Genomic DNA, 27,948 nt, shown 5'->3' with positions numbered 1-27,948 from the left:
GCAATACTAAAAGAGATACGGCGATACGAGGACTTTATTTCCGTATTGAAATCCATACCTTATGGAATATTTATTGAACATATTGCTTTTCATTTGTTACTGGATGTCGGAAGGTTTTATTCCCAGTCAACAATATAGTCCATAAGATATGTTCCAGAAACGCTGGTATTCTGGATTACTATTAAGAAACTGTTCAACGGTAAGGGAGTTAACATTTTAGGGGTTATAAAGCTAAAGGACTATCAGCAGAAAACATACCAGTAAAACCAACTGAATGCAAAATAAATTATGCATTTCCATCGGATCCGGTGTTATCAATAAATATTTAATTATTTACGAGAAATATGCAATTTTCTGTCATTGTCATAAACTCAAAATACGGCAAATATAGAAATTGATTAAATATATTTATATCCGCTAATCGAGCCCCTATTGAGACAAACTCAACAAAAAGCTATGAATGCAATTATGGATATTTCTTAGAATAGACGGTCATCCTTTAAAAGTTACGGTCATCCTTTACAAATTACGGTCATCTTTTAACCAATTACGGTCACCCTTGTTATGAACGAGCCAAATTAATTTTAGTGAAAGTGTTGTGTACCACCTTAAGCACCGTCATATCAAATTGTATGCGTTGTAAACCTGATAAACCCGAACATCGTTTAAAACCGAACAAAATCTCAAGTCCCGAAGAGGTTCGGTTTAAACAGGATTCACTGTATTCGAATTCTTGAAATCATGTGATGAACCAAGACTACTTGGCCATTGAGGGTCCTAATGCATGAACAATAGAATGCAAGGCAGATTTAAAAGAAATGTTTCACATATGATCTCAATCTCCCATGCAGAGAGAAAGGAACGATAACTCTACATGGGAGATTTGTATATAACTGTTTCGGCCTAAATTAAGGAAATACATAATAAAACAAAACGTATTACCTCACATAATGATTTATGTAAAACATTAAAATGGGAGGTCATTCGGTTAATGGTGGAGTACGTTGTCTTAAATAGCTTGTTTGCAAATTATAAAATAAAATTTGTAGTTTCTTTCCCCGAGCTGCTTTGAGTTATTATACATCGAGTGTTATATAACAAAATTTGTTAAAATTTTAAAAGATATACTGAATGTAGTTTCCTGCCACTAGCATGTCATGAATTAGAAGTCTGATGGATAAATCACAGAATGGTACTTGTTTTACTTTATTTCATTGTTACAGGCTATTTCATAAACAATGCAGAGTAATTTTCGTAACCTAAAGAACCTATAATTATTGATCATGTTATTTAAATTCAAATATCTGAAAAGCGTCCTTGAGATACATTTCAAAACCAGATAAAATTTAAAAAAAAAGGAATTGCATGCTGGGAAAACAGTCATGGTTGGAAAAAAATTATTCGCTTCAGGAATAACGCTGTCGTTCCATTCGGAACATTAAAAAGACAGATTATTCATTCTAATGTATGGTCTCAGAATCAATCGTTGTATTCATATTAACATTCACCAAAAATTAACTCAAGACACTGTATATTACGTGTTATAATATTTTATATTATGAACAGAGTATCTAGCATATTTCATTTTTGTTTCGCATTCTATAAGTTATATGGTTTGCTACTGACCCTTTACGGATCCATAAAGGGCTAGTAAAATCCATAGGGAGTGAGGCCAAATATTTTACTATCTATTTATGTTCTAAAAAATGAACAAAACAAAAATATGTAACAAATCAACAGTTATATATAAAAATAGGCAATGCAATCCCACATGTTGCAGGCAGTGGCGGATCCAAGGGGGGGGGGGGGGGGGGGGGGGGGTTCCGGGGGTGCGCACCCCCCCCTTTATTTTTGCCGATCAATGCATTTGTATCGGGACATATGTTTTGCACCCCCCCCCCCCCCCCTTTGCCCTGGGTGCCCTGGGTTAGCACCCCCCCTTTCGAAAATTCCTGCATCCGCCCCTGGCAGGTGTGTTCGAATCATTTCTGAATCAACTAGACTTGACAGTTTACCTAGAGAAGGTTCTCTCCGGGTCCACTTATAAAAACTGATCCCCACGTTAAAAATTAATTAATCGATCAATCAACTGATGTGCTTTCAGCCAACTGATGCGTCTTATATCAACCAAAACGCGCGTCTGCTGTGGCCATTTTGTGATCTAGTATCTTTGAAAGTTTTTGTAACGTAATTTAAGAAGCAAAATTAATCTAACATATTTTTCTCTCGCTGTTTTTTAAATAATGCAGTATGATTTACTGTAACAAGTACAGATTTGCAAATATCTAATTTCCAAATTAAGAAAACTAGACATAGTTGCAATTTCTAAAAATTGCATTATTGGAATATTGACCGCTTTGGTATGCCATAGACTCTGACACTTTGATGTCTGCAGAGAATTACTTTTATAATGACCTTTTTCGACGTCATAAATCAAACCGGAAATGGTAAATCATCCTTTAGGAAGTCATAAAGATCTTGTTCCGAATGACATAATTGCTCTGTCAACAAATGTCAAATTGAAACCTTTGCAGCTAATATTCACAGTGTCGGATAACAACAGAAATTACCAAATCATGATTGCATATCGTTTACGTGTGAATGCTTTTTTATTGGAGGCGAACAATGAATTTTAAAAACTGTTATTATAACAGCAATTTAGAGCAAATAAAATAACTGCACAGATTGAATATTGGAACCTATCATGGTTAATTATCTGAATGTGAAATCAAACCAGTATATATATGCGTCTGTACAATGTATGTCAAACTTGTTTCTCTAGAAATAAGAAAATTTAGCGATTTTTTTGTCATGTGGGGTTGGGGGTGACAGTAGGAATTTGAAAATACATAAACGCAGGATGGTAGAGGATATCAATTTTAACGAAGTTTTTTTACAAAAAAAGCAATTTTCCGGTGACATAGTATACTTTTGAAAATGTTTCCCAAAATGCATTATTTTATAGAATCTGAAAATTTTAATTGATTTAGGCTCTCTCGTTTTCTGGAACAATGCTTCTCGTCGATTTTCTGAACCGTTTTGCAGGTGTCTTTACGGCCAAGCTTGCAATTACGTGTTGAAAATGCAATATGTAATATACATGTATGAGTGAACTCTTATAACGAACGAAGTTAAAAGAATTTGCTTTTTAAAACAATTATTATATTGACCACTGCCCTTTCCTCGATATTGATATCTATATCATTAACGGGAAGCTTAATACAAAAATTTATGATAAAAGAGATGATTTTTCATTTCCTATCGTTAATTATCCATTTTTAGATGGTGACGTTCCCTTGTCACCATCTTATGGTGTTTATATATCTCAACTTGTACGATTCGCTCGTGTATGTAACAACGTATTAGATTTTAGCGAGAGAAATTTATGTATTACTGAAAAATTATTACACCAGGGTTTCCGATATCACAAACTGGTCAAAACATTTACTAAACTTTATCACCGGTATAAGGAAATAATTCGTAAATATGACTCAACATGCAGACATCTTATACGTTCAGGTATTTCACATCCAATCTTTTTTGGTAATTTTCTTTACAAAGCACAAAAATGTCAGTATTCACCTCAAAAGCTTACAAAACCTTTAAACAGACCTATTAAGAAGGGATATAGTTACGATACTGTTGTCAGGTCATTAAAGATTGCATATTTTGGCTTTAATATTGATTCACTTATAGGGTCTTTGCATCAGAACTAAACACATTTATTCAAAAAACAGTTGTTTGCATGACACGGGTTATGTTCTTCTCATATATGTTATGATAGTATGCAAGGCCGTAACTACCATTGAGGCAAGTGAGGCAATTGCCTCACTAAAGTTTAGACACTGATTTTTTTATGGTAACTAAATACGAAACTGAATGGTCATTTGTTGTTCTGTCCCAACCTTAATTTCTATAAGTTGTCATTATTCCTTTTAAATTAGTTTTCCTTGATATAACTCAGCATCTCAACGGGTGATGTTTCTCGATTACATCTGAGACTACTATAACACATACATGTGTTATAAAAGTAGTCTCAGATTACATTAACATAGTAACGATAACAATCATGGATTATGGTAAAACAGGCTCTTGTAGAAAAAGGAAAAGCGATACTGAAGGTAAAGAAGGAATAGTTCTAGTAAACTAATGGTGTTTATAATCACAACAGGGGTTAAGAGTCTGAGTACTGAATATAACTTCATTGGAACTAATCCGAGAACTATAAATTGACTGACAAATCAAGTACTGGGCATCGCAAGGGGCATATTCTCCGGTTCACCAACATACTCGTTCTCTTACAGATAAACAAAATATACATAACATGAAACATGCATGGATTAGTTTTTATCAATGTTTCTTTAACCTTATACATTGAAAGAACATCCCGTGTTCCATTTTGACATTATTTAGATTTTGTCTCTTCTAAATCGGGACTTCGGAATTTCGTGTCATTATATTCGGGTTTCGGTATTGGACACCCTAAACCCTAAACCTCTAACCCCTAAATTTATTGATTCTTGAACTGAAAATATCTTACCACTGACTATTCCCAGAAATAATTTAAAATCACGGAACTATATGGAAACGGCAAAAACACCCGTTTTATTCCCCTGTACCCATATCATACAAGTCAACTAACTCTAGGTAGAATCATCTATACATGTATTTTATCTCATTCTATCCATGCATAGTTTGTTTACTCTTTGTCGGCATAAAAGCGAGTTTGAAACTTGTAACAACGACTGTATGATGGTGCTTACAGGAAAGCTTAATTCCTTTTTGCAAACAAAACTGTTACTACCGATGGTGCTTACAGGAAAGCTTAATTCCCCTTTGCAAATAAAACTGTTACTACCGATGCTGCTACCAAAATGCTGATTGAGAAGGAATCGGAAGAAGATGTCAATTATCATGATCATAGTGTTGATGATAGTGAGCTACCGCTAGAACAACAGAATCCCCTGAAACGACTGAAAACTTGGGAATAGGCATGTATGAGTGGCAAGAGATTGTGCTGTCTTCCCATGTTCAATGTTCATCGCGATAAGGATGTCAGCAGACCAAATGTATTGAAACGATTTGAAGAAACCGGCCATAAAAAAATTAGCAAACTTTACTGAATCGATGTTTTTTTATGTTCTGGTGACACTCAAATTGATATTTGGATGTTTATCTGACTTATAAATTTAAGTAAAGTTATAAAAAATTTGGTGTTAGTAAATGTCTTTAAAAATGAAAAATTAATATAAAAAGTGTCCAAACATAAAACATTGTCAAACTCTCTGGAAATGCCTAAAATGCAGGATTTTGCACCATTCATTCCGACATACCCTCCCAAAAATGTTTGCCTCGCTTCGCCTCGCTTCGCTCGGCTCAATTTTTTGGCCTAACTAAAATATTAGGTCTAGTTACGGCCTTGGTATGATACTAAACCCCTAACGGGAGGGATTGTGTCTGATATTCATATGATGAAGACATAATATTTCAATCAGTTTAATTGAGGTCTGGAGCTGGCATGTCAGTTAACTGCTAGTAGGCTGTTGTTATTTATGTATTATTGTCATTTTATTTATTTTCTTTTGTTACATCTTTTGACATCGGACTCGGACTTCTCTTGAACTGAATTTTAATGTGCGTATTGTTATGCGTTTACTTTTCTACATTGGCTAGAGGTATAGGGGGAGGGTTGAGATATCATAAACATGTTTAACCCCGCCGCCATTTTGCGCCTGTCCCAAGTCAGGAGCCTCTGGCCTTTGTTCGTCTTGTATGATTTTTAATTTTAGTTTCTTGTGTATAATTCGAAGTTTAGTATGACGTCCATTATCACTGTACTAGTATACATATTTTTAGGGGCCAGCTGAAGGACACCTACGGATACGGGAATTCTCGCTACATTGAAGACCCATTGGTAGCCTTCGGCTGTTGTCTGCTCTAGGGTCGGGTTGTTGTCGCTTTGACACATTCCCCATTTCCTTTCTCAATTTTATTCTAATTTTTACAATGTTTCTCTTTTCTTCATATTTAAGCAGGCCATCTTTTCTTTTCTTTCTTTCTTTTTTTCTTTTTTTTTTTTTCTTTTTTGTTGTTTTGTTTTTTTGTAAAATATTCGTCATTCTTATAATAAGTTCTTATACAATGTAGCTTATTTTATCTGACATTTGTAAAATATTCTATAATCTGTTAACCCTTCCAGACCCTCAAATATTGTGATTAAATGGCAACGCTCTACTATAATTATCATACTACTTTACTAGTTGTCCTAACAGATAAGACCCGAGGTTGATTTTTCGTTTTTTCATCGATTTTTCATGTTTTTATTCCGAATTAGTTTTATGGACTTTTACCATTAATATTTTATTGCATAATCGTAAGATCTTATAATGTATTGGATGTCATCATTTCCTGTAGCGATCTCATAACTGAATTTTTAATCTTTATGAAAAATCTGCAATTATAAATTTTCTGATATTTTTCATCAGTTCAAAATCTCGTCATTTGTTTAAGATGACGAGATATGAAAAAATTCTGGTCCGTACGCTTAATTATTTGTAGCTTTATGACCTTCAAACTTGTAGATTTCTAAAGCGAAGCCAGTGTGTAGTAATCTGGTTATTCAAAACCAATTTATTTTTATTTGTAAAACGCATTTTGAATTGGTAATTGTGACATTTTTTCCTCGGCGAAAAGTTTAACAAAACACTTGCTTGCCGTCTACGTCCAGTTGCAAATATTTCACACATTTAACAGACGAAAACAAATTAATAGTTATTTAGTTATGAAGTTTTTGAACGGTAGGTAGTCGAAAGAATGGAGAATAAAGGCTGGATTTTTGACAGACACAATAAGGGAGCTACCATTTGATTTTTATGGGGGGACTAGGATGAAAAATTTTGTCCTGCATTTTTTTTTAGCTGTAATCTCTGCCCTGCCTTTTTATTTTTCACTCTGTTCGGTCCTGCATTTTTTTTTTTAGTTTATCCTGACTTTTTTTTACCTAAATTGTCGTCCTGACTTTTTTTTTGCAAGTGTCTCATCCTGCCTTTTTTTTTACTCAAAACTCCTGTCCTGCCTATTTTTTTCAAATTTCATCCTAGCCCCCCCCCCCCCCCCCCCCCCCATAAAAATCAAATGGTAGCTCCCTAAAATGAGTGTATTCTGTTTGATAGGGAAAGTGATCTGACTTAAACAGACTCCTCGGAGAGTTTATTGTAAATATCTACCTGGAGGCGTTTTACGTATTTCGAATGTCTCAACTCCGTATTTCAACATATCGTGGCTTGTTCAGACTTCCAACAAAATTTAAACATTAGGGTCAAGTCAAGGGAACCCAAGTGAACTGTTTTGTGGATAGGTATAGAACCAGTTATTAGTACATAGAAAGTAGTACATATTTTAAACAAAATAGTTCCTACGCGTAGCTGTATCTTTGTCTATAGTGGGTATATATGGGTAGTTTTGGTATCAAATGAAAGCTTGTGGACTTGGGATCACTGTAGAACCCTTGTTAAAAGATCATTTTTAATGAGAAAGAAGTATATGCAATTTTGACAGGAGAGCACATTTGGCCTGTTGTTCAGATCAGAAGTTCCTGTTTTTGTTCTATCAAACTTCAGGAAACTAGTACGCTCTAATATGCAATTCAAGGTATGTTGATTTTTTCATCATAAATCAGGATAAGGTAAAGTTTTGACATGAAATAACTGCCACTTTATTTGAACTTAAGACAAAGTAGCCATTAATGGTCAAAATTGCAGAATTTAACATACAAACCGATGGTGCTATGAATTATTGGTTTTATACCTAAAAAAAATAAAAACATGGAAAATTAATATTGTTGACGAATGCACTTTTGGGTTAACCCGAATAATCAAGTCGAACCTCGTAATCGATTTCTCCGAGGATCATGTTGAGACGAATGCGGAATAAGTTGACTGAATTGTTCGGGTTAATGTATCGTCAGATTTTCTCCAAAAACTGATGTAATAAAAAAAGTTAATGTTTGACACTTATCATCCTTATTCAGTCAAACCTGTTTGAACCGAACCTCTTCGGGACTTGAGATTTTGTTCGGTTTTGGCCGATGTTCGGTTTTATCAGGTTTACAACGCATACAATTTGATATGACGGTGCTTAATAACGTGTTTGGTTTATACAGGTTTTCGGTTTATGGAGGATTCGGTTTAGCCAGGTTTCACTGTATCTGTTTTATGATGTACATAAAGGCAACAAAATCAATCCTTCATTTGAAAAAATACTAAGGTCAATATATTTTGTACAAACATTGTTTCAAACATTTGTATTGAAGTACATGTAATTCGGTAACACGTTGTGAGAAGAATAACTACAGTGAAACCTGGCTAAACCGAATCTTGCATAAACCGAAAACCTGTATAAACCAAACATGTTCTTAAGCACCGTCATATCAAATTGTATGCGTTGTGAACCTGATAAAACCGAACATCGGCCAAAACCGAACAAAAATTTGAAGTCCCGAATATCTTCGGCTTCAACAGGTTTCACTGTATTTATAACAAGATAAGTATCAACCTTCTTCGTATCGTCTAGTCTGCTGTAAGGGACCTGACCGTTATAAGTTTAAGTTGTGGAAAACAAATCCGCGTTTGCTTTGTAAACCCTATTGATTTATTGAAACTCCTTTGACATACAAAGTTTTACTCGATGTTCAAAATAAAAATAAAAGAAGAAACTCGATATTAGACAATTAAGTTAATACACATGAAGAAAATCCGGTTTGCTGTCGTTGTGACAGCCTCTTGTATATATATGCATTGAAAATGTCTTAATTAATTTTCTTGATTTTAATGTTAAGCATCTCAAAACACTTTTTATAGATCCTAAAAGTTGTCTAATTTGTGAATGCCAAAGTAATGTGTATCTGTTCATCTGAAAACATCGAAATAACTACAGTTTGATCATCAGTTTCTTAATCTAACTAATTAGGAGATAACTGTATTGTATTTTAAGCTCCGACGGCATCAATTGGGGTTTTGATGGTCGCAAATTAAGTTTACTGGCGACGCGTTATCCATTCTAATGAAACTGACAGAAAACAACGTTAAAACTTGTAATTAAAATCTGTCATATGCCATCTGCGCTTGCGCTTACGTCCCATAGCATCAATTAGGAGATAACTGTATTGTATTTTAAGCTCCGACGGCATCAATTGGGGATTTGATGGTCGCAAATTAAGTTTACTGGCGACGCGTTAGCGGAGACAGTAAACGGGTATTTGCGACCATCAAATCCCCAATTGATGCCGTCGGAGCTTAAAATACAATATTGTTATCTCCATTCTAATGAAACTGACAGAAAACAACGTTAAAACACATAATTAAAATCTGTCATATGCCGTCTGCGCATGCGCGTACGCCCCATAGCATCAATTGTCAATTGATGCCATGTAAGAAAGTGACGTTATCCAATCAAAATGAACGTTACAAACGTTGTTGCATTAGAATTGTCAATTGATGCCATGTAAAAAAAAAGTGACGTTATCCAATCAAAATGGACGTTATAAACGTTGTTGCATAAGAATGTCTATTCCCAAGTTTGAAATTTACTTAAGGAGAGGATCAAGCCATTTTTAAAAGAGTGGGTTCCAACCATAACTATGTCCCCAGTCAAAAGCATTGATTGTAAAAGAGGGGGTTCCTATTCTCGGAACCCCACCACTATCAACCTGGATCCGCCTCTGTACTCATCTCAGATTTTTATTTTTTGAAGTCTCCCTTGTCGCCACTAAAATGTAAATTATCTGACTCTACATTAATTTGAAGGTTATGCTTTATATGATTTTTTTTAGCAAAAACACGAAATCACGAAACTTAATTATATACGACAAGATAAGGTGCATTATCTTTATGTTGTTCAGTATACGACCATTGATTGCACTGAAGAACCTATAACCAACAGATTGTCACTTCAATGAACAAACTAAAAGGTTCCATAATTACATAACATCTGATCAAGAAATTGTCAATGGTAAGACAAAGACTGCACTTTATTTATTTTTTCATTGCTTCCGGTTGCTAGGTTTTTGATACTGTGAGCTAAAAAAAACAAACTTCAGATGTATTCCAAAAACTCTTTTGAAAAGAAGAAGGATTAAGTATTTTACAAAAACAAAGAAGAGACAAGCGACCTATTTTAATACACCTAAATAAACGATAAGCATACGAGGGTCTAGGTGGGGTTTAAAGAATTTGTTGATCATGATGAACCAATACTGCAAAATAGGCATAAAATAAAGAAGAGGGAATAAAGGGGAAATGTCAAAAAAGAATTTTAAAAAAAAATAACGAAACCTTCATCTAGACCATGATATATTCCATAAATTTACCTTAACATAACTTAGTTATATAACTTGATCTTGTCTGAAGCTAAGGGGCAGATGGAGATTGCCTTAATTTAAGATAATAATAGTAAGGGTTTTTAAGACATGTGTCTTATACATTGTATCAATGTGAGAAGCACCAACGAAAGGTTCCTGCACAATGTAATGATAGAAGCAAATACGTTAAAAAAGCATTTATTACCCTCCATTACAAATAAGCTTATTTAAGTACAATGTCCGCCATGTTGGATTTTACCGGAAGCAGGGTTATTAAAGACATCTAATCTATTAAATGTATCCAAAAGTAGTACATAACAAAGGTTTGTACCAAATATTATGATAGTAGCATGATAATAACACCTTTTAACACACTAGCCTTCGATATTTGGGTGATTTAAGTATGATGTCCGCCATTTTGGATTTTACCGGAAGTGACACTTTTTTTTTCAAATGCCTCCCTATCTGAAATAAAAGAGTATTAGTTGAGGAAGGTCTATGCCAAATTTCATGCTTGTAGCGGGATGTTCACAATTTTTCACAAAGCCGCCGTACTATAAACCCGTCCAATAAATGTGCCGGAAAAAAACAATTACGGTTAGAACTAGATAATGGTTAACTCAAAACTGTTTAAACACGACACGGATATGAAATAAGATTATATAAATTTGATCTAAAATTGGAAGAAAAGCCTTACAGTTTAACCCTTACAAGGTCACGCGACTGTCGCAAGTCGTGAAACCCACATCAGTTGTCCTTTTTTTCTAAGTAGTTATGCTTTTGTTTTTTCGAGCACTTTGTGTGGAACGATTTGTGACGAATTAATCTTATGGACACTGGTGTGTTGAAATCTGACGCCTCGTGTAGAAAGACAATTGTCAATAATTGGATGAAACCGCTACTCAACTTCTTTAAGGAACGAAATCAGCCGAGTTCCGAGTATGACGATTGGTAGAGAGAGTTCCTTGCTCTCTGTTCAAGTTATAAACCCATGTAACACATCTTTCAAATTTCTGTCCCCATCAAAAATATATCTAAATATTATCCCCTTATTTTCCACCGGCTACCTTTTCCCATACGACCACAGTTACAACACCAGTCCTATCTTTTTTTTTATATTATTGCGAATTTGTTCCTGCAAATGTATGAAATATTTGCCACTGGACGTTAACCACATATCAATCAATCTGGTTTCTTAACTTGTTGAAGGCTGTATGTATAAGTCTAAGAGTCATATTACTTGTCGTTTCTTCATTGTCACATTAAAGAATATTCAGTATCTCATATATTAATATTTTCTTTAAATGTATGCAACTTAATTGTAAGGGTTTCTCAAATCATGATGAAAGTACATATCCATAATTGTACCAAAAGCTTAAACAAAATTATGCCGTCTGCTACATAACTTTGTTTAAAACAAATTATCTATGCATGCATCGATCAAACATCTTAAAAGTATTCAATTCAAATAATAAAATAAATTTGAACATTTGTGATTTTAATAGTAGTTATAGTGTTCATTCCGATTTGGAGGTGCATAAACATCAAAGAAAAATTAAATTGATATAATTATTAAATTTATCTACATGCTAATGATCCCGTTTTATGTTTTTATATTTTAAAACATGAATTTCAAATCACAAACTTATATTTATATTCTCTTTTATGTGCGTTTGTATTTGTGCTTTTGATTACTTGTTGATTAAGTACGCCTAGAGTAATGGTATGCAATGCTGTGGGTGTTGAAGGCTAGCCTATGTAAATCGACTAAAAATAAAGCCATTATGAAAAGAAAAAAACGTTTCTTTTGATCAAAGACATAAAAGCATCAAACATGAGAAACATTCAATATTTTATCGTGAATTGTATAAATATGTACGGACAATTTGCATGTGTTGCTTTACACCATGACAATTTTCAAAAAAGTTTTATAAAGTGTTTCTGTCTTTTTTAAAATTCACAATCTGCATCATTGAAAATAATCGAATATTGTTTTGATAAGACATCAATCTAGTAATTATAATATTACTGCATAAATTCCAAAAATCGGAAATTCCATTTATTTTTAAAATAATTTCACAAATTCGAATCAATTTTAGAAATCAAAGTTAACTGCAATCTTTGAACTCTGAACTCTGAACGAAAAAAGCTCTATGTAGCAACTAGTATATAGCTACACGTTCAATAGTCAAAATCTACGTAGCACTAAGTAGCCTCTACGATATTGAACTCAACCCTGATTTTAAAGAGATTATCAGGGCTGCGTTCAATAGTGTAGCAGCTACGTAGTGCTACGTAGATTTTAACTCTTGAACGTGTAGCTTTAGACTAGTTGTTACATAGAAATTGATAGCGGCTACGTAGCCGCTACGTGCTACGATATTGAACTCAACCCAGGTACCTGAGGATTGCCGATCGATTGCAGAATGTCCAGTGACCACAAATATCATACAACATCACTACGGACCATTACATATTTAGGATATAAACTAAGCAAGAGAGTTGAAAAGAAAGGGAACTTGTGACATTTTTAAATAACTCCAATAGTCAGTGTGTAAAGGTTGTACATGTAGTCGTGTGAAATAAAAAAGGAACAAAATAAGTTAAACTATTAATATTTAGGTTATGGAATTTTAGAGATATTTAATTTTAAAAAAAATATGGCGGGAAAAAGGCTGACTAGGACTTTTACCTTATACAATGTACGTGTCTTAGCATTGATGGAGTATCACTTCTCGAATTACTTCCCGCCAAATTTTTAATGGCTTATAGCTCGAAAATAAGCACAGAGACCCTCAACACCATTAAGTCCCTTCAATTGACGGGTACGCAGTTTATAAATCAACACACTTCTTCAAAATAATTTTCAACACTTTAATAAATAAGTTATTGCACAGAGTACAAAAAGGGAAATCAATTCAACCATTTGTTGCTTTAATCATGGATATATATATATTGATGTACTGTTCCCAGCTTTAATTACCCTATATATCACATTCTAAACTGGTTCCCCGTCAATAATATTGATTGTCTCTAGGTAAAAAGATTTATAAACAGATTGTGCTTATCATCAAAACAAACAAGACAAATTAGCTACAGAACAAAGTTGATGTTTTTGTAATGACTGTCGCATTTCTTTGTATCTAGGGAAATACGAAAACGAGGCTTTCTACAGAAATGTTCCCTAATGGAGTTAACGTAAATGTTAAAGATGTATACGTTATGTCATTAATGATATAACCACGTTCTCGTTAATATTCTCTTTTTTGTCTAATTTGTCTACGTTACCAGCGGGTAGGTAGGTGCAAATTACAAAAAGGTTACTTGGTACACACGTAATGCACGTACAAAATGTATAGTCGTTGCTCCATATAGGCCTACTAACTTCGTCTTGTTAATAATTTTCCTTTAGGGCTCCAATTTGTCTAGATTATCGTGGTTTATGTAATTCATCTGTTAAGAATTAAATGCTTCTTTTTACAATTATATTGCCGGAATGCAAAAGGGTTACCGAAGCACAATTTGTTTGAAACGCGGAATACCTTCATACTAAAAATGTGCGTACGATCAACGTTTTAACAACCCTGTAAAATTACAAAATAGAAGCATTCAATTCTTATAATAATAATGTTATGCTTCAACCATAAACTAAAATTAAAAGACTGAGTACTAGAAGTAGCAAATTGGCAGTTTGTTTTCCTATTCATTGTTGTGATGTTGACGTGATGTTGAAGAATTTCAAATTCATATACTGTATCTTTGCCTTAAGCAGGGGTGTGGAAATATTTGTTGTGAGCACTTGTCCCTGGGCAAGTAATACTAAAAAATTTACTTGCCCTGATGATCCCAATAAATATTGAAGTATTTCTTGTTAGCTAATACATGATTCTTACTTAGCACTGTATGTGTAAAAAATTTGGAAAGTAGGAAATGCGTTAACCTCAATGGGACAGAAACATAACAGCAAACCAACCAATGAAATGACATGTTAAGGACAATTTTGCAGCAGTTTTTGAATAAAAATTGTAGCCAGTAGGTACATATACAGGGGCGGATCCAGCCATTTTAAAAAGGGGGGGGGGTTCCCAACCCAGGACAAAGGGGGTTCCAATTACATGTCCCAATTCAAATGCATTGATCGTCCAAAAAAAGGGGGGTTCCAACCCCCGGAACCCCCCCCCCCCCCCTCTGGATCCGCGCCTGATATACTAAATTTGAGGACAGTGATTGAAGAAATCACGGTAAACTAAATAATAGATAAACTATTGATTTTGTGGTGCTTCTCTCAACTGACACACTTGTTTTTTTTTCTTATTTATTATTGTCTTGATGGGCAATAAAAGCGTCCCTTCTATTTACCACTTTGATAACAAATAATGTTGACGTTTCATCTATAAATAAAACAAAAACTTAATTTATTTTCCGAAATTTCCATATATATCCACGATGTCTGAATTCTCGCTTCCGTTTTTTTTAAATTCTCTGTGTCCTCCATTTGCATTTAAGGTTTTCTACTCGACTCATAACTCTTATTGTCTTGCTTGCCCAGCTTTTTATTAAGTATTTATCTGAATCTCGATACAAATTTAAAGAAATGACACTTCCGGTAAATGATGGATAAAACCTAATCGATAATCCCGGGTCAATGGACAAAGCCAATGCAATGTTACGCGACTCGGGTTCGCATACTTATTTTTATTTATTTTGGTAATCGTTCTGTTTCCGATATCATGTAATATTTTCGTCATGAACATTGATGTTTTTACTTGCTGAACACAAGGACGTATAAGTCCTTGCTGAACAATAGTTTTCTTTTACATGAATTAAACAACTTTATACGTTTTGAAATTAATTTTATGTTTTTATTGGATTTAAACTTTGTCTTGTATATATTTTTTACTTGTCCACGGGCAACCAAGACAAACATAATTACTTGTCCGGTTGTTCAAATGTACCAGTCGGGCGAGTCGGGCATAGCATTTCCACACCCTTGATTAAGTCAGCAAACATGAGAGAGTTACAGCCCCTTTTTTGTACATAAACTATCACAATGTTTAAGTAATTCATTATGCTATCGTAATCAAACATGGATATCATGTCAGATGGTATCCTCGGAAACTAAACATTTCACATCAGTGCTATTGACCCAGTCTTAATATCACAGAAGAACATTTTCTTTTCTTTTGTATTTGTTGGCTGCATTCATGAAAGGAAAACAATGTCTTTCACAATATAGACAGTTCATCTTCATACAATGATATTCAAAAACTTCTTTAAGGATGTTTGCTTGTCATGTTTTGGAATTTTTGTCAGATTCTCGAAATCCTCTGGTTTTATCCATTTGAATGCATTAAAAAATCTTATTTATTTTTCAATGGTTTTTGAGAACGTTAACTGGTCAATGATAAAGCTATGAAAAGTCAAGAGAGAACATTTCCCCGCCAAAATTCCAATGGCTAATATCTCGAAAACAAGCATATTGACCCCTATATTTTTTTCCTTTTTTGATTCCTCAATTAATCCCCTTTCAATATATACTAGTGTTATGGAAAGCTATTTATTTTGAAACTGAGCAGCGAACTTCCTTAATACAGATAATATTTAGTATCCTATTTGATTGACAAGTTACGCTATCTTTGTCATATTACAGATTATTGTAAGTTCTTTAGTATAGACAAGTTGACAGTAAAACCTTTCATAGACACTTTAAAGTGCTTTGTTTGGTGTTGTTCGCTGTAATCTTGATGAACTATTACAAGACGATGTCTAGTCTTAATCGTTTAAATCGATTGTTTAAAACATCTGAATACATGACAATGTCTGGACATAACCGCTTAAATCGATTGTTAGAAACATCCGATTAAACATGACAATGTCTGGACATAATCGATTACACTGTTTGTTTGAAAGATCTGAATAATGTTTAAGATGATCCTTCTAGATTACCTATCAGTTTCTTTCATTTTTTCAATTAGCCTTTTCAGAACGATAAAATTGAGAATGGAAATGGGGAATGTGTAAAAGAGACAACAACTCGACCATAGAACAGACAACAGCAGAAGCCTTCAAGGTCACCAACATGTCTTCAATTACTATGGGTTATCTCATTATTCGTACCCAAAAATGAAAATAACGTCATGTCATTGGTTTAATCTCAATTGTTTAATACGCTTTTAACAAATCCCGACGTTTTGTGTACACTTTTGAAAATGTTTCCCAGAATGCATTAGATTCTGAAACGGCCAATTGAGTGCATAATGTCACAGTATAGTTATAAAGATGGTGTTGTCAGATATCCACAGTCGCTCTCCCTTCCCGTAGTAAAAAGAAAAAAAGATAATGTATAGCTACAATTACAGATAATATTTTGTCAAAAGATGGCCCTCTAACTCCTCATTTTCAGAGACGCACCATTCTTAACATCACATCATTGATCCGGACCTGGTCGGGATTGTATTAATAACGTAATTTCAGAATTAGCTGGTTTTAGTTCACAGTTTACGAAATTAGTCAATATTTTGTATTTAATGATTATTTTCATGCATTTAGTTATCGTTTAAATACATCTTTTATATCAATAAAAATATATATGAATCATTTTTAATTGCAAGAGATACAATTAATCTCAACAGTTAAATAATAACTTTTGATTGTAAGTATCAGGAGTCGATAAAAGTAACAAGAAAAGTAGTTCCAACAGTATTAGACAACGACAGACACATACATGTTGCACTTCGTAAATACAGCTGTTTCTCAAAACACGCCTCTTTTGGGGAGATCTTGAGTATTCATAGAAAATTAATTGTTTACATACTGGTTCCAGTTATGCTCCCTGCGTTCTATCTCACAGTGACTTAACTTGGGAATGTTACCGGTAAATATCCATGTGCATATTGTTTACATTGATTCATTCGAGGTAGGGGTAGTTTAGAAAATTAGTGTTAGTTTAAACTCTGAGAAGTTCAGGGCCTATAAACGTTGAAAATATGCCGCACAGCCCAATATTTTGACCTTAAAAAAAATTGTGGTGCATATGAACTTTTAATTCTTGGATAAGATTTTTTTTCAAAACTTCATAGTAAAAGTGGTACAGTTTTAGCTGTAAAAGGAGTTTCTATGGGAAATTTCATTGTCAATATTTATAGAAATGCAACCTACAGTATGTAGCGATGTTTTGCATAATGTCAGCCCTCCCTGTTCTTTTTTTTTTTTTTTTGCTCACCTGGCCCACAGGGCTAAGTAAGTTTTTCTCATCACTTGGCGTCCGGCGTCCGTCGTCTCGTCGTCGTTAACTTTTACAAAAAAATCTTCTCCTCTGAAACTACTAGGCCACATTAAACCAAACTTGGCCACAATCACCATTTGGTATCTAGTTAAAAAAAATTGTTCGGTGACCGGCCAACCAACCAAGATGGACGCCATGGCTAAAAATAGAACATAGGGGTAAATGTAGATTTTGCCTCGTAACTCTGAAACCAAAGCATTTAGAGCAAATCTTACATGGGGTAAAAAAAGCCTCTAGCTTTAATGATTAAAGCATCTGATCTCCGTAAAAAAAATTACTGAGGGCAAATATCATGTGTTTTTCACTATCATTATTCCTTATGGACCGGACTAAAAAATACTACCATGCCACCTTTGTTCCATCCATAAGTGTAGAGTAGTATGCGGATCGGAGCTGGAACTGGCGGAGAGTTTGATTCTGTAAATAAACTCATCATACATACCAGGACTAAATTTAGTATATACGCCAGACGCGCGTTTCGTCTACAAAAGACTCATCAGTGACGCTCGAATCCAAAAAAAATAAAAAGGCCAAATAAAGTACGAAGTTGAAGAGCATTGAAAACCAAAATTCCTTAAAGTTTTGCCAAATACAGCTAAGGTGATCTCTGCTTGAGGTTTAAAAGCCTTATAGTAATTCAAAAAATTCAAAAATTTGTACACAGTAAATTTATAAATATAACCATATCAATGACAATTCATGTCACTGACTACGTACTGGGCTTGTGATACCCTATGTGCTTATCCCATGTCAGAAGCTTGTAATTTAGTGGATGTCGTTTGACGCTGGATGTCATATTTTTTTTTATCGTTCATTGTTTTGTACATACATCATGCAGGCTGGTAGTTTTCTCGTTTGGTTTCTTTTACAATTTTCTTTTCGGGGCCTCTTATAGTTTTCTATGTGGTATGGGTTTTGTTGAAAACCGTTCGGTAACCTACTGTTTTTCGATTCTACGTCTTGTGATCTCTGGTGGACAGTTGTATCATTGGCAATCGTATTACATCTTATTTATATACCGTGAAACCTGTTTAAACCGAACCTCTTCGGTGATTAAGATTTTGTTCGGTTTTGGCCGATGTTCGATTTCATCAGGTTCACAATGAGCATCATTTGATATGACGGTGCTTACGAATATGTTTGGTTTTTACTGGTTTTCGGTTTATTATACAGGATTCGGGTAAGTCAGGTTTCACTGTGTCATATGTTTGAAATTGTAACCACATGTCCTATTGCTTTAATTGACGCGAAGCTGCGATTTGGAAATATTTTTTTTTAAGTATGTATCAAAATTCAGTAGAAGTTTCTTCATAACCAAAACCAATATCAGCAAGCTTTAACTAATATTTGTCGATAGATGATTTTGAAAAAAAACAGCCTGTCGAACTTTCTAAATTGTTCCTTAGGCAGCGCACCTTTTTAAATCTCAACACTTTCATATAGATCGGTCTTATTATTATATCTTAAAATATCCATGTACGAGGCGCCGAATGGGACTTTTGTGGTTTTGTACTCGAAATTCAATTTTGTACGGACAAAAGTGAGATTTGTTCAACAAAAAGTATATATACAAATTTAAATTTTGTCATACAAAATTATCTTACAGTGGACAAAAGTTACTCTTGTCATGACAAAGTTAATTTTTGTATCACAGACTTGACTTTTGTGACTTAATTTGAAAATTGGGCGACAAAAAGCAATTTTGTATGCGAATTAGTTTAGTTTGGATTCTGTGAACTAATTTGCATACAAAATCGACTTTTGTGACACAATTTCCAATTTTGTCTTCTTCACAAAATTGAATTTTGTCGTAACCATGGTAACAAAATTGAATCTTGTCTCTCTTGTCTCAAACAATATTGACTTTTGTGTTTTAATTTCCATATCAGGTAACAAAAGTTTATATTTGCATACCTTTTTGACAAAATTTTGTCTACAAAAAGAATTTGGTCTACAAAAAAGAATTTTGTCTACAAAAAAGAATTTTGTCTACAAAAAAGAATTTTGTCTACAAAAAAGAATTTTGTCAACAAAAAAGAATTTTGTCTACAAAAAGATTGTTTTCATTACAAAATTGAAGTTCTCATAAAACAAGTTTGTATCACATAGTTTTGTAAGACAAAAACTACAGAATTGAATTTTGTATACACAAAATTGATTTTGATTACAAAAAGTGCAAGTCCCATTCGGTGCCCCGTATCCTGTCCAACCTGCAAAAATTTCAATAATTTCTGAATTAACCGGATATAATTGAGAAAAATTCGTTAAAAGAATGAGTACAAAGAACACGTTAAATGAATATGCATAGCGTAGAATTGTGTCAGTTTACAGAATTATAGACATTTTTATATTGTAGTAAATTAACGAAAAATTCCAATATGAGCAAGCTTAAAATAACTGATGAACATGATTTTGAAGGGAAAAAAGTCATTTTTAATTGTCCCTTTCTAACCTTAGGCAGCGCACATTTTCAAATCTCAACACTTTCATATAGATCGGTGTAATTATATCTTAAAATATCTATCTTGACATTGACTAGTTGTGTAATAAATTACAAGATTTAGAAATAATGACACGAGACGTCTTAACGAGGGAGAATTAAATTCATTTAGAAATGGAATTCCGAAAGAAAATGTACTTAGCGTGTCAATTAACCGAATAATTGCACATTTATCTTAAGGGAAAACTCCGACGATGTATAATTACCCGAATATCACACAACTTTGTGCCAAAAAATGATTGGTTATAAAATATTTAGAAAAAAGTTCTTGATCATAACAATTCATTCTTTCCGTGATTATATTTTTTGTGCCAAAATCTTATGAGTTATACGTTTTTCTATGATTTATTTAAAAAGGGAAAAGAACTTTTATCATAACAGACTTTACACAAATTACAATTTTCTAGGTCCATACCACAAGTTATATACTAAGATCTACGAGTCATCTACTTGATTGGTCCTGGACAGATTTATTTTCATATTTCATTTACTGTTATCTGTTATTATCCCTTTTCAATTCCTTGTTATCTGTTTTTCACCAAATCAATTCACTGTTTTGCTGTAATGGGGACCCCCCCCCCCCCCCCCTTGCCCCCCTCATAACAGTACAGTCATTCCTTCCAGAATATCAAATGACTGTAATTCAGTGATTGTCGTTCGTTGCTGTAAATCATATGTTATTCGTTTATTGTTTTGAACATAAATTGTACATTTTGTTTTGTTGTAATTTGTTACATGTACGATCGAGCTGTTTTAGAATCCTTAAATATATATACTAAAGCGTTAAAGTTATGTTTGACAACGATATCGCTGTATAAGAATACATCGTTTTTTGTTGGTTTTAGATTTCCAATCGTTAGTTATAAATACCTATACATGTAGTACCGTATGATGTAAAACCTTTGTCCTGTAACTTTTAATTTCAAGGCCATACTTATATTTTATATACTTCGATGTTAATTGTTAACGGTTTGACAACAGAAGCAAGACTTGTACATTTCGTTCAAATCTAAGGGAGCTTCCATATGAATTTTATTTTTATGGGGGGAGTAAGACCGAATAGAGGGGGAAATAAAAAGGCTTGACAGAGAGTACAACTAAAAGAAATGCAGGACAATACTTTTCGTCCTAGTCCGCCTAAAATCATATGGTAGCTCCATTTGCCTATCCCGAAGTACACCACCATTAAAATCGCATTTTAAAGGTATTTTTAAGTCTACTGTCACTAGATAGTTCTCACTTTGAAATGTCATTAGATCTATTCCTACTTTTGACCATGAACGACTTGGTATTTCGTGTGATATAAGTATTCTTAGACCGAAAGGTGTTGCCCCGAATAAGGTACAAACAGAATTAATGAAACAAAAACAAAAGCAACAACTCTAATACAGTGAAACCTGTTTAAACCGAACCTCTTCGGGACGAGATTTTGTTCGGTTTTTGCCGATTTTCGGTTTTAACAGGTTTACAACGCATACAATTTGATATGACGGTGCTTAAGAACGTGTTTGGTTTATACAGGTTTTCGGTTTGTGGAGGATTCGGTTAAGCCAGGTTTCACTGTACAATCAAAGAACAAAAGATTTGCCAACGTTAAAAAATGGAGAACCGTAAGAATACAACCATTAAAATCCAACAAAGAGTGAAAGAAATGGACTATCAAACAACAGGTCAACATCGGGCCTTGCGGTCATAAAACTTTGGAGTTCGTTTTGTGTACTCGTACTCGAATATCAACCAATCAAAATGTTGGAATTCATGTTTCAAGCATGATTTTTGTGTTCCAAGCACTGAGCAAAGTTTTATGACTTCAACATCAGATCGTACGAAGTTGATGTTGGAGCACGAACTTTACGTAAAAATCGTCGCCAACTTAAACACACACTAGAAGATGATAATAATGAACACACAGAAATTAAAAGAGACAATTCCTACTTTGAACCAGGAGAAATAAACAATCAAGACAATTTATCCAGAATGATTCAGCGCCCTCTGTCGGTCAGTGTCCTCTCGAGGTAATGTAGCGATCGATAGTGAGTCGGAATATAACGACTGGATTATTTGGGTTAAAGAAACACAGATAATAACACGGTCTGCAAGAGTAGTACAATCACCAGCACAATTTAAGGATTTTGCCTGCGAGTAGATCACAAGTGCGTACAGGGCACAATAATCCCTGAAGTGATCTCGTGTAAATAATGTAAAAAAAATTATTCTGTTACACCGTTCTGTAATTTATATAGTTCGTTTGATTATATTCTTAATCTATTTATGTGTTCCAGTCTAGGAGGATTATTCATCTTTAACGTTAAAACATCGTACCGTCGCTACCTTTCCCTCTCTCAAACTGAACATTGCAAGGTCATACCAGTTCTGGAGAACTTTTCAAAGACAAACGTCATCTAGGACACAATTCGTGGCTAACCACAGAGTGAGTTAACTTTGCAACATTGTTTTTGAAGCCTTCAAATTGCCTTTCGTATGATTGAACCTTTTCTCCGTGAAATACCTGGAATTTATCTGTCCTTGAAAGTACAACATTTTCTCGCATTCAACGGACTGTGCTATCAATTACCTTTGACATTTCGTTATAATAACATTAATTGAACACATTGTAAAATTGTATTTTATTTGTTTTTCAGCTTTTTACCATATGTCAGATTGGTTCATAATTAAAGTATCAGCACCTGATAGTCTTTTCTCCTTGAGCCCAATCGTCGGTTATACTTAATGGTCAGGCCATTACAGTAAAAAGTCTACAACTTGCCTGTTGTGTCTCACAGATAACGCCACTCCACAGCTACACAGCAACCTACCTGTTGAGCCCTGCATGTACGCGTCATCCCTTGACGTACAGTAAATTGACGACAACCTGTCTTTACATATCCAGACAAGGAACGACAACGTAGCAACGTACATACGTACATACCTTTACACTGACAGTGGACTACATATCTTGTGTGAACTCGACAGCAACCCAACAACGTTGAGTCAACATGGATCCCAGTCATGTGGAACAACAAGAAGAGATTCAGCCCCAAGATGGAGATGTCCCTGAACTATTAGAAAATCCGTCTAATACATCACAGTCAGATGAAACTCCCGAGGCTAGGCGAGTACGTGACCTCACGGAAAAAGGACAAGGAGCTTTCACTGAAAAACGTGACAAGTTCTGTCAGGAACTAGAGGCTCTCTGGGCAGACATTGAATCCCAGTTATTGGAAGTAACAACGCCTCCTAACGATCTCCAGCAACTCCTAACAGTCCAGGAAAAACTTGTTAAAGCCTGTAATAATTATCGTAGGCTTACAGATGAATACCTAGACTTTCTGAAAAGGACCCGAACATTGGAGAGTCAAAAGGAAATTGATGCATGTAAACTCTCTTTGGATTTACGTCTGTCCAAAGTGGAGCTAGTTATGGAAAAACTACACGAGCATCGCCTCGCTCTAACAAAGGCCAAATCAACTAAAACAAAGACCTCAAGGGGTAAGAAAACCTCGCACAGCGGTAGCTCTAACGTGTCAGACATGTCAAGCCTGGCACGGAGAAAGCGAGCCAAGGCAGAGGCTGCAAAGTCTAAGATAGCATTTGTCGAAAAACATGCCCTTATCCTACAACAGGAAGCAATGTTAGAAGAACAAGCCCTGTTCAGACAAAATGAAATGGAACAGGAAGCAGCACGCAAAAAGGCTGAAATGGAACAGGAAGCAGCACACAAAAAGGCTGAAATGGAACAGGAAGCCAGTCGTAAACAGGCAGAAATGGAGCAAGAAGTCGCTCAACGTAAACATGAGGCCGCACAGAGAACAGTTCAGCTAGAACAGGAGGCTGCTCACAGAAAAGTGCAATTAGAACAAGAGGCCGCTCACAGAAAAACGCAATTAGAACAACAATTAGAACAAGAGGCTATGCGCAGGAAGGCTCAAATGCAACAAGAAGCCGCACGAGTAAGCCGGGAAAAGGCCGAGCTTAAAGCCAAATTTAACCTTCTTGAAGCACAGAAAGAAGCTGCAGCCGCAGAGGCCGAGGCTCGTATCCTGGAATACGATGATAGCCAAGCGTATAGCGATCTCCCTGACGAAAAGGAAGACCCGCTCCAGCGTGTGCAAGATTTCGTCAATAAACTTCCTGTATCAACTGTTGTTAAGGAAGTAACAGGACCTCAAAAGAAAAAACAAATTCCTGTTAAGATCGAGCTGAGTCACGAAGCACCAGCGTTCGTGCCATCCGTGGCATCGAACTTGCTGTCACAGACATCTGCCGTCTTGCCTTCCGATAATAAGTCACCGGAAGTTACCTTTATCCCAGATCTGGGATTAGTAACCGGCATACAAAAACTAGGTCTTTCAGATGAGAGCCCTACTGAACACCAAAAACAGGGTGTTAAAGAAGCGACCCCTGTCTTACGCACAAAACAAGACGTTATAGAAGAGAACCCTGTAGCATACCAGCAACAAATCAATCCCACGTCGGAGATAACTAGATTTCTTTTACGCAAAGACCTATTATTCTCCAGGCTAACAAATTTTAATGACCAGGCAGAATCCTTCCATACATGGAAATCTAGCTTCAAAAACGTCATAGACGAATTACAAGTTTCTGACTCGGAACAAATAGACCTACTGATAAAGTGGCTAGGGCCAGAGTCTGGTAAACATGCCATGAGTATTAGGGCATCAAATGCCAACAACCCTACTAGAGGCTTACAGAGGTTATGGCAAAGACTGGATGAGCGATATGGTGCTCCAGAAATGTTGGAAGCCTCTATCACGAGTAAACTCGTCAATTTTCCTACCTTGACGAACAAAGATAACGCACGTCTTTATGACTTGTCTGATATTCTATCAGAAATCGAATATCACAAGGAAAATCCCAAGCTGGGATGTTTGCTTGCTTATTTCGATTCTTCGTCCGGTATAAATCCTATTGTGGAAAAACTACCATACGGACTCCAAGAAAAGTGGATAACAAGGGCTTCAAGATACAAGTCCAAATATGAAGTTGCCTTTCCGCCATTCACAGAATTCTCTGCCTTCATCAGGGAAATGAGCAAAATTAAGAACGATCCTGGGTTCATCTTTGGATCAAAAGTAACACCAAATACAAAAGACTCTACGCCAAGGTTCACACCTCAGACGTACTCTAAAGTCAACGTCCATAAGACGGCTGTTGAACAGCAAACTGAAGACAGCAGTCAACAACAAAATCTGTGTATCATACACAAGACAAAGCATACCTTGAATGAATGCCGAGCATTCCGAGCCAAACCAATCGAGGAACGCAAGGAACTGTTAAGACAAAACAATGTGTGCTACAAGTGTTGTGAGTCAACCACACACAGAAGTCGGGACTGCAACGCAAGTATCAGTTGTAACGAGTGTGGAAGTGAACGACATACCACAGCACTTCACATCACTAGACCACAACAATCTGAAAGTTCCCAGTTTAGCTCACCCAGACAAGCCTACGGCGGGGAGCAGACAGAGTCAGCTGAAACAAAGTTAACCTCTGTAAGTTCGATCTGCACAGAGATCTACAAAGATCATAAGAGCGAGAAATCTTATGCCAAGATATTACCTGTGGACGTGTATCACAAGGACAAGACAAACAAAATTATCAGGATGTACGCCATTATTGACGACCAAAGCAACCGGTCTCTTGCCTCGCCTGAATTCTTCAGTCTGTTTAACGTTCGGGAGAAACCTGAAAACTACTCTCTTACGACATGCTCCGGCAGAGTAGCTACTTCCGGGAAAAGAGGAAAAGATTTCGTCATAAAATCTGTACATAGTGACGTACAATTTGATCTGCCTACATTAATTGAATGTAATAATATTCCCAATCATCGAGACGAAATTCCTACTCCTGAAGTTGCAATGCATCATCCTCATCTGAAAGAACTCAGAGGAAGCATTCCACCAATAGAGGAACGTTGTCAAATTCTTCTCCTTATTGGAAGGGACCTTATAGAGGCACACCACGTCCTTGAACAACGCCTAGGACCATCCCGAACTCCATTTGCCCAAAAGTTGAGACTTGGTTGGGTCATAATTGGAAATACATACATTGACAAGCAAACTTCTCCTATTCAAGTCAACACAAAGATAACTAACGTTTCAATCACGGAATCAGAACAACGTCTTGCCTCAAGACCGGAAATAGGCGTCAAGGACAAGAATCCTATTGTTGTTCAGTATAACGACACAAACTTTCATTCGAATGCCAAGGTCGCTAAATCGCATTCAATGCAATCCCTTGAATGTACAGGACCTAGTACCAAGCCTGGTAAACGCACAAATTCATCTAAAGGGACATCACTCGCGTCACTAAAAGCAAAATATGTGACTTCTATAGAAAAATCTATAGATAAAGAAAGTTTCAATCCGAAATCAACAGAACTTAAAGTTCGTGGAGAGGAAATCAATAGCATTCACAAACCTATTCCGAAAGAAGGACCTATTGCCAATCTCAATCTGCCATTGCATGAGAAACGTCTACTACGAGGAGGAAGCAGTATTGCCAAATCTGACTTGAATATAAGTGAAAAGGAACCAGTAGTCTTATCTGGACATCGTCACAGAGTAACACCCTTTCTTGGACATTACTACGACAAGATCAAACATAGAGGACGCCACTCTACAGATAGAGCGACTAGATCTGCAGGATTGAACGTTATGACGAAACGCCTAATTTCGTCTGATACTCACAAAGATGTGTCATATCGCCAAATCGGAAGACAACCAACTACTAACTCTTGTTATACTTCGATCTATCGTCGATCGTCATCGCCGTCTAACTACGTTGGAGAAAACAGTTCCCATTATCGATACAGCAGTAATAGAACATTCTACAGAACACAACAATGTCGTCCGAGACACCCTTCTTCTAAAGGACAAGAAACTGTGCCTACCCAGTTTCACGTGGAACGTACTTATTAGGAACTTTTATTGTGAAAAATCGTTTAGATCTGATATTTCTCACACGAAATAGTGGACATTTCACCTGTATATATTCAATTTATATTGGGATTAATTCATTTGTGTAAATCTTGTATTCATATTCGAAAAAATTATGGAAAAGTGATATCAGATAGACATCAGACGGGGAGTATTCTGTTACACCGTTCTGTAATTTATATAGTTCGTTTGATTATATTCTTAATCTATTTATGTGTTCCAGTCTAGGAGGATTATTCATCTTTAACGTTAAAACATCGTACCGTCGCTACCTTTCCCTCTCTCAAACTGAACATTGCAAGGTCATACCAGTTCTGGAGAACTTTTCAAAGACAAACGTCATCTAGGACACAATTCGTGGCTAACCACAGAGTGAGTTAACTTTGCAACATTGTTTTTGAAGCCTTCAAATTGCCTTTCGTATGATTGAACCTTTTCTCCGTGAAATACCTGGAATTTATCTGTCCTTGAAAGTACAACATTTTCTCGCATTCAACGGACTGTGCTATCAATTACCTTTGACATTTCGTTATAATAACATTAATTGAACACATTGTAAAATTGTATTTTATTTGTTTTTCAGCTTTTTACCATATGTCAGATTGGTTCATAATTAAAGTATCAGCACCTGATAGTCTTTTCTCCTTGAGCCCAATCGTCGGTTATACTTAATGGTCAGGCCATTACAAAAATGTATACATACTCGTGTATTAGAGAAGTAGTGTTTTCAAACAACCGCTAGGATATCATATATTTCATGTATGAAAAGCAATCATTATAATAATACTTTTACTTTAACTTTATATTTCATTTAGTCAGTAAATTTCATAGGTGTTGAATATGACTT

At 35.3% G+C, this 27,948-nt stretch overlaps 2 protein-coding genes across 2 annotated transcripts in view; both read left to right on the top strand.

Moving 5' to 3' along the window:
* The window catches only part of LOC139494042 (zinc finger protein 585A-like), an 84,840-nt gene that overhangs the window by 8,924 nt on the left and 47,968 nt on the right, over positions 1 to 27,948 (top strand). The gene's annotated exons all lie outside the window — the stretch shown is intronic.
* On the top strand, positions 22,354 to 27,787 carry LOC139495243 (uncharacterized). The gene is made up of 2 exons (XM_071283509.1): positions 22,354 to 22,573; positions 22,785 to 27,787. The coding sequence occupies exon 2, from the start codon at positions 23,139 to 23,141 to the stop codon at positions 27,081 to 27,083; it is 3,945 nt and encodes a 1,314-aa protein (XP_071139610.1). The 5' UTR covers positions 22,354 to 22,573; positions 22,785 to 23,138; the 3' UTR covers positions 27,084 to 27,787.

This window comes from Mytilus edulis, chromosome 11 (assembly GCF_963676685.1).
Source record: "Mytilus edulis chromosome 11, xbMytEdul2.2, whole genome shotgun sequence".
NCBI lineage: Eukaryota > Metazoa > Mollusca > Bivalvia > Mytilida > Mytilidae > Mytilus > Mytilus edulis.
This window is presented reverse-complemented; position numbering and strand designations above follow the sequence as displayed.

Coding starts and splice junctions, on each gene's coding strand:
- LOC139495243 (XM_071283509.1), top strand. CDS start 23,139: ATGGATCCCAGTCATGTGGAACAACAAGAAGAGATTCAGCCCCAAGAT.